This window comes from Eubalaena glacialis, chromosome 9 (assembly GCF_028564815.1).
Source record: "Eubalaena glacialis isolate mEubGla1 chromosome 9, mEubGla1.1.hap2.+ XY, whole genome shotgun sequence".
NCBI classification, from domain to species: Eukaryota; Metazoa; Chordata; class Mammalia; order Artiodactyla; family Balaenidae; genus Eubalaena; species Eubalaena glacialis.
In genome coordinates this window covers 762346-773730 of record NC_083724.1, presented here as the reverse complement: position 1 = coordinate 773730, position 11385 = coordinate 762346, and the positions used below count along the sequence as shown (strand labels likewise).

The following is an 11385-nucleotide window of genomic DNA, read 5'->3' as shown; positions in this document are numbered from 1 at the left end:
TCTGAGCTCAGGTGGGTCTGGTCATCAGCGTGGCCACCAGGCTTCACCTCTGAGCTCAGGTGGGTCTGGTCATCAGCGTGGCCACCAGGCTTCACCTCTGAGCTCAGGTGGGTCTGGTCATCAGCGTGGCCACCAGGCTTCACCTCTGAGCTCAGGTGGGTCTGGTCATCAGCGTGGCCACCAGGCTTCACCTCTGAGCTCGGAGTGTGATTGTTGCCACTCAGCCTGGGTGACGGGGAATGTATGTGACAGCTCGTTGTACAGGAGAACGAGCAGAAACCCAGGCAGATGCTGGGCTGTTTTGGTGCCACTTGGGAGACACGATAAGAAAGACAGACACTGACAGGGAGAGGGCAGGTGGTTAGGTTGCGTGTGGTGGGGAAGGCCTCCAAAAGTGGTCTCACCAAAGGGGACACTTGTGCCTAGACCTCAGGGCAGGAAGGCCTCCGTGGCTGGGGTCAGGGGAGTCGCGAGGAGCCGTGGGCCATCAGGGCTGACTGAGCAGCGGTGCAGGCTGGACGCCTCACCGTGTGCAGGTGTGTGGCCTTGTCCCACCGCACGTGTGAGCCCCTGTCTAGGCCAGATGTCCCCAGACTAGGGTCCCCTCTCTGCCCATCAACTCTGAGCGGGCACGACCATTGCTATACCTCTACTGGAGGGTGGCCACACTCAAGGGGCCTCCTTCCTCTGGGCTCCTTCTAGCCCAGAACAGGGTCAGGGTGGAGGTTTCTGGCAGGTGGGAGCCAGGTTCTGTGGCCCATGGACCTCCAGGCCCACAGGACAATCCTCTCTCCTCCACAGACATACCCAAGAGGGTGGCATCAAGGAGTCGGTCTCCTGGGGCACTCAGAGGACCCAGGAGGTGCCCTGCGAGGTGAGGACACCCCTGGAGCGTGGCCACTCCACGGAGATCCCGGTGGTGCAGACAGGAAAACCGGTGAGGGCTCCCAGGGCTGGGGGGCCGAGTTGGGGGTCGGGTGAGAGTGGGAGGCTGAGGGTGAGAGCAGGATGGGGGGGAGGCTGGGATGGGGGAGAAGGTGAGAGTGGGATGGGGGTGGGTGTGACTGGGGGGCTGCTGTCCCCCCAGGCTGTGGATGTCCAGATGCAGAGCATGGCCCTGAGAGGCCCTGACGGGGAGCCCCAACCCGGGCTGGAGAGCCAGGGCCGAGCTGCCTCCATGCCCCGCCTGGCAGCGGAGACTCAGGTGGGTGGTCTGGGAGGGTTGGGGTCATGGGAGGGGGGTTGGGGGTGAGGAGACTTCGCATGGAGGAGCTTGTGTCCCACACGCGGGCTTTGCTGGGGTGGAACCTCCCTGAAGGCACTGTAGCCTGGGCACCACCAGTCCTGTTTGGAACCCTCAGAACACGATGCTGGTCTCGAGAGGTGTGGCCAGGCCAGCAAGCGTCCCCGCTGCCCACTGTGCTCAGCCGCCTGTCGGGGCACCAGGGCCTCCACCCCACGGCCCCGTGTCACCGACCCAGCCCTTCCCTGTCTCTGGGACACGCCTCTCCCACTCCAGCTCTTCACTCCTCCAGAAATCACACACAGGGCCTCCTCAAGCCACCCTTTTCCCTCATGTCCTCTCGGAGGCCCTGGGGGTGACCCTGTTCTCTCTCTGGACACTGGAGGTCCTTTCTCTGGGACGCGCTTGACCACCTGGCAGGAAGCCCCTGGCCAAGGGGCTGCGGCACTGTTTCCCGGGCTGAGCCCTTGGGTTGAGCATTCCTCTTCCAACCCCTCACTCCCCCGTCTCTGCCCACTGCCCCTGGTGCCCTCCTGGCCTGGCCACTTCCCTTCGGCACCATGCTGGCGCCTCTTCTCCCTCCTTGATGCTTGAGCCCGAGCAGTGGCTCTGGGTGAGCCCATTTCCATGGGTTGTGCTTTCAGCCCTGGGGGAGCAGCCTCACGGTGCTGGATGGACGGAAGGGCTGGCACAGTGGTATCACCGTGGCCACCGAGGCAGCTGTGTGCCCCACCCGGGATCCTTCCAGCCAGGCCAATAGCCTCCCTCTTCCTGGCACCCTCCCTGTCCTGTAGGGACGCTGAGGCCAAGAGGCCTCCTGGGCCCCGCCCAGCCTGGGAGAGACAGGCACACAAACAGCATTTTGTGCAAAGAGTGCTTCTGAAGAAGCGGTGGGTCTTGGGTGGGCAAGAGAAGTCCAGGGAGAGGGAAGGGCTTGGTGGTCCCTGAACCCCAGCCCCTCAGTGGGCCTCCGCAGGGACCCTGCCAGACGGCAGGCCAGGCCCTCCGTGGCGCCATGCTCCCCCCTCCCCCCAGCCCCCTGGGGCACAGCCTGCCTTGTCTGGGGAGATGCCCCAACTTCAGGGATAGAGTCCCAGGCCCATTCCTCCCGATGGGACATGTCCTGTGGTCTGCCCAGCCCCCGTGTCATGGCGGCTTCCCCGCCGCCCTGGGCCTCCCTGGACCCCACTCTCAGGCCGTGCGCCCACCGATGTCCCCGCCCGCAGCCGGCCCCAGACGCCAGCCCCATGAAGCGCTCCATCTCCACTCTGGCGCCCCAGCGCCCCCCCGTGGCTCGTCTCTGCAACGCCGCCCTGGACCGCGCTCCGGTCAGCCAGGCCGCGCCCCACCATCACCACCGCTGCCATCGCCGCAGGGACAGGAAGCCGAGGTCCCTGGAGAAGGGGCCCAGCCTGTCCGCAGACACAGATGGCGGTGCGTGCGAGGGGTCTCTCGAGGGGCGGTGGGTCGAGTTGGGGGTTCAAGAGCACACGGGAACCCTCTTCCTTTCTGCACCCCACAACCCCACAGCCAGCCCTGAGCCTGAGACCAGGCAGGAGCGCCCCCCAGCTCTTCCCTGGGGCCCTCTGCTGGCCCTGGGGGACCAGGCCGGGGTGGGGTCTGTCTCGCCGCCGGCTTGGCTGTGCTGACTTCTCCTCTCCCCCCGCCAGCACCTAACAGCGCCGCGGGGCCGGGGCCGGGGCCGCCCCCGCCCCCGGGGGAGGGGCCAGCAGGCTGCCGGCGGGAGCGCAGGCAAGAGCGGGGCCGGTCCCAGGAGCGGAGGCAGCCCTCCTCCTCCTCCTCTGAGAAACAGCGCTTCTACTCCTGCGACCGCTTCGGGGGCCGTGAGCCGCCACAGCCCCAGCCCCCTCTCAGCAGTCACCCCGCGTCGCCAACCGCTGGGCAGGAGCCAGGACCCCTGAGACAGGTACGTGGGCCTCAGGACCCTGCCTCGTCCCCGCTCCCTGGGGTCCGGGAGGGAGCTCCTTCCCGGCCTGGTTCCTAGGCCCAAGCCTGCGCTCGTCGCTTCCTGGCCCCGTCCGTCCCGCCGGGCGGAGCCCTGGCCCTCCTGCTGTCCAGTCCCTTCTTTGCTTTCCTTCTGACTGAGGTGGGCTGGGCTGTGGTCTCCTGTTCCCTGGCCCTGTGCCTATCCCTTTCTGTCACCACCATCCCCAGACTGCCATCCCACCCTCCTGGGGCCGCCCCGGGTCCATCCCAGCTGCCCCACCCCCACCCCTCGCCGTGGCTCTCCCCTGTGCTGTGCTCTGTTTGCCCTGTCCTTTGATTGGGGTTTGCTGTGTTCCCGTTTCCTGCAGGGTAGTGGTTCAGTGAACGGGAGCCCCCTGCTGCCAACATCTGGTGCTAGCACCCCTGGCCGCGGCGGGCGGAGGCAGCTGCCCCAGACGCCGCTGACCCCCCGTCCCAGCATCACCTATAAGACGGCCAACTCCTCGCCCGTCCACTTTGCTGGGGCTCAGACCAGCCTCCCTGCCTTCTCCCCTGGCCGGCTTAGCCGTGGCCTTTCAGAACACAACGCCCTGCTCCAGAGAGACCCCCTCAGCCAGCCCCTGGCCCCCAGCTCTCGGATCGGCTCCGACCCGTACCTGGGGCAGCGTCTGGACAGCGTGACTGCTGCCCGCACACAACCTGAGGACACGCTCACCTTCGAGGAGGCCGTGGCCACCAACTCGGGCCGCTCGTCCCGGACTTCCTACGTGTCCTCCCTGACCTCCCAGTCCCACCCCCTCCGCCGGGTGCCCAATGGCTACCACTGCACTCTGGGGCTCAGCTCCGGCGGGGGCGGCCGGGGGCGGCACAGCTACCACCACCCCGACCAAGACCACTGGTGCTAGCCGCACCGCGACCGGCGGGCGCGTCCCAGGTGATGAGTTCTATCATCCGCGCTGGGCTCCGGGGCGCTCGGGCGCTGAGGCGGGGGCAGCAGCCCTGGGAGGAGAGCCTCGGCCCTGTGTCTCCTGCTTCACGCTGGGTGGAGCGGTTTGTAGAGGGATGTGGCTCCCTCTGTACCCCTCCCGCGCTGCCTCCCTGGGTCTCACAGCTCAGAGCCTCCACAGGACGCGGCTGTGTGTGCTGAGCGGGACTGGGTGAAGGCCCCAGCGTCCGGGGTGTGTGCTGGGAACGTTTTGCAGGAGGTCTGCGTCTTGTGCGGATCATCCTTTATCCAAACGTGTGGTGCAGAGGAGCAGGCAAGACCTGAGGACAGAGTCGATGGTGAACCGAGCAGGTCTCGTCAGCCTCCTCACACCAACAGTCCGGTGGCGCCCTTCGTACCTAAAATGGCAAATAGGCACTAGAAACGCACGCAGATGCTCTGTCCTCTCCCAGACACAGTCAGCCCTGGCAGGGACCAAATCTGGACCACGTTCTTGCTGTTGGTTTTGATTTTTAGTCACGACACCCTTCACTCGTTTGTTGACTCTATATACTTGATCAAAAAATAAAAATAAAAAACCAGAATAACGGGGGAGGGAATGTTAACATGACTGTAAAACCTCAAACCTATAGGAGGATCTCAGCCTTTCAGGACGTGTGTTCTTGGCTTGCTCGAGGAGATGCTCTGTGTCCAGTCCAGGCGGCCAAGCAGACCCCCCCGGCCCCCGCTGCTCTCGACCAAGTGCCTGACCTCCTAGCCCCTCGCGCAGGCTCCCGGGGGCGGGACGGGAGGCCTGTGTGAACTGCGAGTGGGCTTTGTGGAAACTATTCCAAACAGCAACTGAGTAGAAAGCGGTTGTAATGGAGAACATGCAGAAAACATCCAGTAGGTCCGTCGTAGTTGGAATGAAGCGGCCGTTTGCCCCTTTTCCTCGAACCAGTAGAGGCTGCAGGGCATGTGTAGCATGGCCCGCGTGGGCCGGTCAGTCTTTCTACACCCCATTCTCAGGGACAGGGTGCCTGACAGGCAGGGCGCAATCTCTGTAGTTGTGCAAATTTCTTTTCACAGAAGACTCATCGGGGAGAGGCTGGTGGGAAGTGGGGGAGATTGGATGGGGTGGGGGTAGGAGGAGCGCCCGCGTCTGAGCAGATGAGGGCAGCTGGGAACCAAACTGAAATGAGGCCGGAACTCGGAGGAAGGAGCAGCTCAGCTGCAGCTGCTGAGCTGGGTACCTGAGCCCACACTCTTTCTGGCACAAGAGGTGGGAAAGCAGGCAGCAAAACGAAGTCCAGCTTCAGGGCCACGTTCAAAAGAGAAAGACCACTGTCAGGATGTGGTGCATAAAACACTGGGAGACCCTTTGTTTTGTGAACAAAAGGAGCATTTAGATGAGTAGATTCTGGTGTGTCCTCCATATTTTGAAATGTGAGATGATCTCTTTGCTGGATCATTTGAGTGTTCCCATTGGCTTTTACCCCATGATTCTCCTAAAGAAACTTGGAGTGTGATGTGTGTGTGCGTGTCTGTGTGTCCCCGTGAGCGGATGCCATTAACCCATAGGGCTATGCAACAAAAGACACACGTTTAATATTAGAAATAAAACACACAAGACCGCCACCTGTTCTAGGGTTTGAGCATGATTGTGACCAAACCATTTTATAGAATTTCCTTACTGGAAGGCACAACACTCTGAAACTTTAAAATAACAGAGTATTTTACTCAAATAGGATATAATTAAAATCGGAACCTCGGACTGTGCATGTCATCACTGGCTCCTGTTGCAAAGCAGAAGGATGTGTATTTTGGTACTGTTTTGTCTCTGGTCCCCCAGCCCATATTATTTTGAATGTATTCATTCTGTGCAGAACCACAGCTGCTTCCCCAGGCCATGTTGGGCAGAGAATCCACTTTTCCAGACCGACACAGCCATGCTGGCTTGTCTGGATTCTTTTAGACACTGTAATTGGTGAAAATTACAGAGAGCGGGGGATATACTGTCTTGTTTTCCCGACTCTGCGTTTTGTTTCTGTACTGTCTCTTCTCAGCTGTCACGTTTCCCCCAAAATCTCATAGTGAGTTGCCAAATTTGAAGTGCATCAACCAGTTGTCTGCATCTGGAACCAGTCAAGCAGTGGCTGTAGTTTGAATAAGTTATGTGTGCATGTAAAATATATACATATATACATATATTCAAGTATGTGCATGAAATGTATATCTTCGTACTTTTTGATAAAATGTATTCATTTGTTAATTTTTAATTATATTTGATATAAATCAAGGGTTTGTTGCAAAACTTTATATTTAAGAACAGTGTTTAAAAAAAAGAAAAACCAAAAGAGAAGTCCCAACCATGCAACACAACTGGGACTTGCTTTAAAAAAAAATTCTGTGATTGACTAGTTTGCTGCCTGAGTAATATTTATCAGCCAAACTTTGGATTCTGCTATTGTTTCTACAATGACATTTTGTATGAAGCAAAGTCCTTGGATTAAAATAAAAGTTAGCAAAAAATCAAAAACAAAACCCCACCATGCTGCTGGGTGATATATGCAAGGGGTGCGGAGCCAGGTGGGTGAGCCATCTCCGTGGGTACGGGGCTCTGGGACGGAGTGCACAGGGCTCAGAAGAAGGTGAGAACCTCTTCAACTTGCTCTGGGCCTGATAGGATGTAAGGGTGGATTGGGCCCAGCTTCATGGTGAGGATCAGGGTAGGCTTGTGGCTGGAGGAGCCTGGATGAGGACTCACGGGGGATGTGGTTATGTTTTAGGGTTAGGAATATAGTTTGGGGTTGAGCAGGCATTGGCTGAGGTTTGGGGTGGCTGTGTTGGGTGGGTTAGTGGTTAGAGGTTAGAGTTAGGTTTGGGGTTGAGGTTGGGGTGTAAGAGTTAGGGTTAGGAATTAGAGGTTAGGGTTAGGTATAGGCAAAGGGTTTGTCTATATAACCACTAACAGTGTAGGGTTATGTGGGTATAAGAATTAAGGTTTTGTTCAGTTTACTGTACATTAGAGTTCATTTAGAAAAGGCATAATTGAACAGGCTTAGGTTTCAGACAAAAATGAAAATTATGGTTCTGATTACACTGTGAAAAGGGATTGGAGTAGGGTTCAAATTTTTAGTCTGTTCTGATATGGGCCTATATTTGGATTAGGGTTAAGGGTGGTGTAGGATCATGGTCAGGCTCAGAGGTTAGGGTTAGGGAGTAGAGTAAGGTTCAGAGTTAGAGGGTCAGGAGTAAGGATAGAAATTCAGGCTCAGGGCTCAGGGTTAGAGGCTCAGGGACAGAATTAGAGGGTACATTAAGAGGATGAGGGGCTTCCCTGGTGGCGCAGCAGATAGGACTCCGTGCTTCCAGTGCAGGGGGCCTGGGTCCGATCCCTGGTCAGGGCCCTAGATCCCACATTCATGCCGCAACTAAGAGTTCGCATGCCGCAACTAGGGAGCCCGCATGCCACAACTAAGGAGTTGGCAAGCTGCAACTAAGGAACCCACGGGTCACGACTAAGGAGCCCTGGAGCCACAACTTAGGAGCCTGCCTGCTGCAACTAAGACCAGGTGCAACCAAATAAAAAAAAAAAAAAAGGATGAGGTTTTGCGGGATTAGAGTTAAAGGATGCAGGCTAGAGGGTCAGGGTTAGAGGGTTAGGTTAGATGGTCTGAGTCAGGGTCAGGGTAAGGTTAGGAGTTTACAGGTCAAGGTCGAGTATCTAGGGGCTAAGGGTTAGGAGTATTAGGGTTTAGGTTTAGAGATTAGGAGGTTAGGGTTAGGGAGTTAACGGTAGAGATTTGGGCCTTAGGGTTAGTGGGTTAGTGTTAAGGATAAGTGGCCCATGACCCCCCTAACCCCACACGTCTGAGTCCTCTAGGATGGACAGGAGTCGCCCTGGGTCACTCATGAGTGTGGGGTTCACCTGGACCACTGGTTATCTACCCCCTGTCCTGGAACCTGATAGTAGAAGAATGAAATGTGTGCTCTGGTCACTGACTGTTTCAAATCCAACTCAACCTCAGCCAACGGTTGTTAGGGCCTCAGAAGTCCACAGGGTTTCCTCCTGCCATGTCAACTGGGAAGAGTAGTGCTGGCCCCACTTGGCCTGGGCAGCCCCGGTCCGGCACAGGCCTGGCTGAGGTCACTCCATGGTCATGTTATGAATTTATACAGAACTTGGTGCAGCGACCTACAAGCCCCCAGGTGCTGCCTCCTGAGGGCTGGTGGTGCCCTCCTGGGACTGCAGGCATCCTTTGTCCCATCTGAGTGGGCATCAATAGACATCAAGTCTCAGGACAGCCTTTGACCTCTGACCATCCAGGCAGTCATCTGTGGTCCTCCAGCTCAGGCCAGTCTGGTCCCTGTCAAGCCTCTGTGGCCAATTACTGAGCTGACCGTGCTGCTGGGCAATTGAACAGCTACCTGGGCAGCACAGCAGCCCTTTGGGATGTTTCAGTTACTAACATCCATGTGGTTGAGAAAAGGGCCTCCCCCTCACAGGCTCATAGCCTGCCAAGAGAGGTAATAACTGTCTAAACATTTGAGTGTGTCCCTGACACAACAACCATACAGCAGACCATGGCCTTGCAATCCTTTGGGCTTCCAGCTGTAACAAAGTTTTGATATTCATACTCATTAAGAGTCAAAGATACGGGAGCAACTGGGCCACCCAATGGACAGTTTCACACTGAGGCTGCATGGTCTTGGAGAGCCACGTGCACCCATGTGGGCTCTGAAAGCTGCCAATTATGGATTCCATGATACGGAATAATCCTTGAGCCTCCCACTGCTTCACTGAGCAGGAATTTCCTAACCACCATAGCATTTAGTCTCTGCTCTTTGTAAAGGAGGGAGGAGACTGGATAAATGAGCAATACTGTTCTTGGGGGATGGGTGAGTAATGTGGCCAAGGGGCAGGTGTGACTCCTGGGCTCCCACCACCAGGGACATCAATGAGGGCTGTGCCTTTTGCAAGAGGAAGAGGTTCTTGCTGTCGTAGGAGGACAGCAAGAGCACTGGATGGGTGGCTGCAGCCCCTGACCCTAAATCAACCCCTTCCTTCCTTGGCCTTCAGATCCCACAGCTGTGCAGTGGGCTGTCAGTGATGTGGAATCTGCCGCTTTCCCCAAGCCAGCATCTGTTCTCACACCAAAGTCCAGAACCTCAGCTTTCCTTTGGGAACTTCTTACCTGTTTGCAGTCCAAACAGTTCCAGAGGGCTGACGCTACGTTCCACCCACCTTGAAGATGGGCATATGACCCACATCTAGCCAATCCCGTGTTCCATCCTGTGGGTGCTCTGATGGATTCAAGGACGATGCTATGACCCAAACCAGGCCAATGGCGTTTATTTTATTTTATTTTTTGGCCACGCTGTGCATGCGGGATTTTAGTTCCCTGACCAAGGATCGAACCTGTGCCCCCTACATTGGGAGCACGGAGTCTTAACCACTGGACCACCAGGGAAGTCCCATCCCCTCATTTTCAAAACTGCTATGGATTTAAAGCACACAAGATGATTGTGATATGAGTGGCCTTTTCAGTATGACTTGTTTGACTTAGAATGTTTTCAATGTTTATCCATGTTGTAACATGTATCATCAGTGCTTCATTCATTTTTTTAAAATTGTGGTTAAAAATACATAACATGGGGATGGGGAGGAAGTGGAGGGAATGGCCCAGATGCACATCATCCACGGACCCTATGGACTGGAGGGACTCGTGAGAGCCGGAGCCCAGAAATCCGGGGATGGATAAGAAACAGCGTCCCCTCCAATTCCTGTAAGCACGCCTTGCTCCATCCTGCGCCCAAATACCTCAGCTAGGCTCTCTCCCCACTCTTTACACTCCAAACTCAGCCGGGACAGACCTCTGCAGCCGCCGCTCCCCACCCTGCAGGAGAAGCTCAGAGGTCCTGTCCCCCTTTCCTCTGAGGGACTCTTTTTGGTGACCACAAAAGGATTTGATCGCTCAGGACAAAGCTGGTAGAGGACAGCGGGATGCCTGCGCCGGGCGCGCCGCGCTTCCTCCTGACCTTCGACTTTGACGAGACTATCGTGGACGAAAACGGCGACGACTCCGTCGTGCGCGCGCCGCGGCGGGCCAGCGGCTGCCTGCGAGCCTGCGTGCCACCTAGCGCGAGGGCTTCTAGAACGAGTACATGCAGCGCGTCTTCCAGTACTTGGGCGAGTAGGGCGTGCGGCCGCCGCGGGACCTGCGGGCCATCTACGAGGCCATCCCCCTGTCGCCCGGCATGGGCGAGCTGGTGCAGTTTGTGGCCAAGCAGGGCACCTGCTTTGAGGTTATTGTCATCTCAGACGCCAACACCTTTGGCGTGGAGAGTGCGCTGCGCGCCGCCGGCCACCACGGCCTGTTCCGCCGAATCTTCAGCAACCCGTCGGGGCCCGACGCCTGGGGGCTGCTGGCGCTGCGGCCCTTCCACACGTACAGCTGCGCTCGCTGCCCTGCCAACATGTACAAGCACGAGGTGCTCAGCGACTACCTGCGCGAGCGGGCCCACGACGGCGTGCACTTCGAGCGCCTTTTCTACGTGAGCGACGGCGCCAACGACTTCTGCCCCATGGGGCTGCTGGCAGGCGGCGACGTGGCCTTCCCGCGCCGCCGCTACCCCATGCACCGCCTTATGCAGGAGGCGCAGAAGGCCGAGCCCAGCTCCTTCCACGCCAGGGTGGTGCCCTGGGAAACCTCCACCGAAGTGCGCCTCCACCTGCAACAGGTGCTGAGGACCTGCTAAGGACGTGGCCTACAGGGGGCACCCGGGCGGGGAGGGGGTGGGGCGGTGGGGATCGGGAAAGAGAAAGCTAGTTTTATTACTCCCTTTCCCTTTCGTTTTGGTATATCCCTCCGGGATTTCCCAGAATCCCAGGTTGGTCCATTTGGGGACTGGAGGAGGGAGTTGGGAGCTGTCCCAGTCTGTGCAGTTAACGCAGCTCGGCTGCCTCCCACAGTTCCACGGCAAGCGAATTCCGGAGTCTGGCCCCACCCGGGTGGCGCGCATATCTGAGCAGGCAGCCGTGTTTCCAAAAACCTTGACCTCCCAGCTGGGAGGACGGGGTTCCCTGTCAGGGTAGAGAAGGAACATCTCCCGCCGCGTTGCGGTTAACTGTTGCCTTGGGCTTCATGACCTCTCTCCCCCAGTCTTCTGTCCAGGGAACCCAGGCCCCGAAATGTGCCCCCTCCCCACCTCCCCCGCACCGGACTCCGTGCGGAGAGAGGTGGCGCTCTCTGCCGACGTCCCAGGC

The 11385-nt window shown here is 57.8% G+C and overlaps 1 protein-coding gene and 1 pseudogene across 2 annotated transcripts in view; both read left to right on the top strand.

Moving 5' to 3' along the window:
• CACNA1B (calcium voltage-gated channel subunit alpha1 B) overlaps nt 1–4688 on the top strand; it is a 180723-nt gene extending 176035 nt beyond the window's left edge. The window contains exons 43-47 of one of the 2 annotated variants that reach the window (XM_061199517.1): nt 802–937; nt 1088–1204; nt 2470–2677; nt 2914–3170; nt 3559–4688. In XM_061199517.1, the coding sequence (XP_061055500.1) occupies nt 802–937; nt 1088–1204; nt 2470–2677; nt 2914–3170; nt 3559–4095 (1255 nt within the window). In that variant the 3' untranslated portion in view covers nt 4096–4688. Of the gene's footprint in view, nt 1–801; nt 938–1087; nt 1205–2469; nt 2678–2913; nt 3175–3558 lie in introns of both variants that reach the window. The other variant, XM_061199518.1, reaches the window with a different exon arrangement.
• Nucleotides 4128–10877, top strand: LOC133098117 (phosphoethanolamine/phosphocholine phosphatase-like; annotated as a pseudogene).
• The last annotated feature ends 508 nt before the right edge of the window (nt 10878–11385 follow it).